General features: G+C 61.3%; 1 protein-coding gene across 1 annotated transcript in view; it reads left to right on the top strand.

Annotated features, from left to right (window-relative positions):
* Positions 1–2221: 2221 nt before the first annotated feature.
* IL13 (interleukin 13) overlaps positions 2222–3504 on the top strand; it is a 1929-nt gene continuing 646 nt past the window's right edge. Inside the window, exons 1-2 of the mRNA XM_005865621.1 lie at positions 2222–2346; positions 3325–3382. Of these exons, the coding sequence (XP_005865683.1) occupies positions 2222–2346; positions 3325–3382 (183 nt within the window). The remainder of the gene's footprint in view (positions 2347–3324; positions 3383–3504) is intronic.

Raw genomic sequence — 3504 nt, forward strand, 5'->3', positions numbered from 1 at the left:
GAGGGCAGCCAGTGTCTGACTCACAGGTGTGCAGAAATGCAAGAGAACAATGGAGAACTGAGTCTCAAAACTGCTGTCATTCATCATCAACCTCCTTGAATTATTTTTTAGAATTTGCATGCACATATAACTTCCATAAAAATCCAAATCTAAGATATTTTAAATGATTCAGACAACTTATCTAACCCCCACTCCTACCGACTAGGCATATTTTCTTTCCAACGGAGACCCACAGTTGAAAACCATTGGACAAGGAAGTTTTCTGAAACCTTGCCCAGGGAGGGCTGGTGGGCGTGGGCGGGGCTGAGCGCTGGGCTGCACCTGACCGGACCCAGCGGCTGCCAAGTGCCGGGAGCAGCCCTTCTGTACTTTGTGTTGAATGGAGCCCCGCAGAAAGTCAAGAAATAGCAACACAGTCGGCCGGCCAGCGGGGCTCAGCTCCCGGGCCCTGGGTGGCGGGACGGGAGGAGGGGCGGGCGTACCAGCCGCTTATCAGCCCCATCTCCCATTACATAAGGCCGCGCCCCTATCTCCCGGCATCGCCGCCAGCGCAGGGCCAGCGCATCTTCTCCCACACACAGCAGCCTGCCCACCGCTCCCCGCCTGGGTTCGGCTGGTCCTGGGGAGTAGGCAGGCGTTGACTCATCCTGACAGGGCTCCCCGGGACTTGCACAGCCCAGCGTGGTTCCCCAAACCTTCCCCCATCCAAGACCCCAGCCAAAGATGCCCTTGGCCCTATTCTACCCATGAAGACACGGAGGCCCACAGAGGGGTCAGCACTCCAGGCGCTGGGAGCGGGGAGAGGGGTGGGTGGGGAGGGGGTATGCCAGCTGCAGGGGCTGCCTTCCGTCAGGGCCTGCGGTTGGGTGGGAGCTTAGGGTTTGGACAGAAGAGATGGTGGGACAGTGTTGCCTGTGGAAGGAGAGGGGGTAAGGCTGGGAGGCTGCAGAGCAGGAGAAGCTGCTGCATCCCTAAAGGCCCTTTTGAGGAGATTGGGCCCCACCGGGGGGAGGGGGTGACCGAGGGAGCCTGAGCAAGAAGGCAGAGAGGGGGCTGGAGGGGGAGGCACTGGCTTAGGGGAGGGAGGAAGTGGGTGAGGGAGAGGGTTTGACATCAGCACACAATAGGCAAATGCTGCCGTCTCTGTTGTGGGGGTTTCTGGAGGAGTTCTAGAGAAATGAGGGAAGGCAGGAAACAGCTACGTGCAGTGCAGGGGTCCCTGCAGGGGGTGGGCTGTGCCAGGGACCCAGGAGCGGGCTTCACTGTGCAGAAGGGAAACGAGGTCCGCAGAGGGCACGGCCTGGTTTCCACAGAGGCTGGTGGGCAGAGGTGGGCAGGCCACTCCCTGACCTGGGACTGACCGGAGCAGTGAGGTCGCCCAGCAGGACGGGCCCACACGGAAGGCCGGGCAGGGCTCCCAGTGTCCAGGTGGCCTGTGCTCCCGTCAAAGCCACGTGGGAAGGGGAAGGTCCGGAGGGTCTGCCTGGATCTGTTGGTGGAGACCCGGAATCTGGACTTTTAAAACCCCTCACACAGCGGGGCTGCTGGGAACCAGGAGACCAAGAGGAGTGGACCTCACTCCGCTCTTGTCCTGTCTGTACTTTGTATCCGAAGCAAGCATCCCTTTGGTAATGCAAAAGACCGCTTCATTGGAAAAATAAACCCCCAATTCCCCATATCTGGTGGGCTGGGGTCCTAGCACTGTCCGCCGAGCACACGCGGTGGCCCAAAGGGGTCTGAGGGCAGGAGCGGGGCAGGCCCTCGGGTGGCCACCATGCAGGACTGGCATGGCTGACACCAGCCCTCCAGGCCCTCTCACCTGCCCCTGGGTCCTCTCACCTGCCCCCCAAGGCCCTCTCACCTGCCCCCCTGGCCCTCTCACCTGCCCCCGGGCCCTCTCCCCTGACCCCCAGGCCCTCTCACCTGCCCCTGGAGGAAACCCACCAGATCTTGGAAACTGCCCAGACCCCTGTCATTAGTAAGTCCACAAGAAATCAAACACTTTCCTTTATGCGATGCTGGATTTTCCACAAAGTAAAATCAAGATAAGTAAACTGTGGTTTCTAGATAGTGGCTGACAGCGCGGGGACCAGGATGTGAGGCGTCACCGTGGGCCTATAAAAGCTGCCACCAGACACCAAGGCCACAAGCGCTCAGCTCGGGCCAGCCTGCGCGTCTGCTCTGCTCCTGCTCCTGCTCCTGCTGGTCTGCTCAGGACTCCATGGCGCTCTGGCTGACCCTAGTCATCGTTCTCACCTGCTTTGGCGGCCTCGCCTCCCCGGGCCCTGTGCCCATCCTCACGGTCGTCAAAGAGCTCATTGAGGAGCTGGACAACATCACCCAGAAGGTGAGTGCTGGTGCTGGACTCTCGGAACTGGTCATGGTCTGGGCCATGAAGGCTGGGCCTGGCGCTAAGATGCCTGTGGGTCAGGAAGAAGCCCCACGGGCCAGGGGCCGGGTCCGAGGGAGAGAGAGGGGCCGGGCTGGGGTGCGCAGAATGGGTGGACCCATGAAGAGATTCGGCAGAGCCCCAGGGACCGCCTGTTCCCTGGCCTGGCCCTGCCTGCCTAGCAAGCGCCTACCCAGCCGTTCCTGATCAGAGAAAAGCAGAGAAGGGCCAGCGCCCGCTCAGAACCACTTGGCATTTGCCAACGGGATTTGAATGCAGTCGTGGGGCTGTTCCGAGCCTCCTCGTTGAGCCCATTCTTATGGAAGGTTCGCTGGCAGGGGCAGGTCCTCTCCTGGCGGTGGCAGCTCACGCTTTCTGAGCGCTGATCATGTGCCAGGCCTGGGGCTGGGGCTCACGTCTCAGTTCCTCCCTGTCAGCCACCCTGAGAGGCAGGTCTGATGACCCCGCTTTACTGACTGGGCCTCAGTGCACTTGGTTCACAACAAACAGATTCAACACAGAGCGCCATGCTCTGAACTGCGGCGTCCACAAGGCAGGGTAGATCCCCACCGCCTCCATTCGCTTGGCCCGGCCGCCTCACCTGCTGGCCGGGCCTTCCCTGCCGGCCCCCTAGTGGCCGGCCCGGCGTCTTCTGCCCTCAGTCCTGGCTGTGGCGAGCGCCACACAAGGCAAAAGACCGCTTCATTGGAAAAATAAGCGGTGGCAAGGGTCCCTTAGTGGTTGTGTCATTCGGTTTTTCTCCCTCAAAGGCCCCTGGAGAATGGGTCTGCCCGATGTGCAGAGAAGAAAATGGGGTTCAGGAACATTGAGGGGGCCAGGCCTGCCTCAGTGCAACACCGGGGGTGCTTGTGGGACTGATCCCCCCTGAGACCTGCCTGGGCCCCGCCAGCACCCGCTCACTGTCCTTTGCTCCCCCAGGCCCCGCTCTGCAATGGCAGCATGGTGTGGAGCGTCAACCTGACAGCGGGCTCGGTAAGGACCCCTTGGGCACCAGGACCCCAAGGCCTCGGGCTGGTCTTTTCGGAGCCCCGCTCACAGGGCTTGGGGGGCTCTAGGCAAGCTTAAAGAGCTGCTCCCTCCCTCCCTCCCCCCAA

The sequence above is a fragment of the Myotis brandtii genome, unplaced genomic scaffold, assembly GCF_000412655.1.
Source record: "Myotis brandtii unplaced genomic scaffold, ASM41265v1 scaffold208, whole genome shotgun sequence".
In the NCBI taxonomy this organism is placed as follows: Eukaryota; Metazoa; Chordata; class Mammalia; order Chiroptera; family Vespertilionidae; genus Myotis; species Myotis brandtii.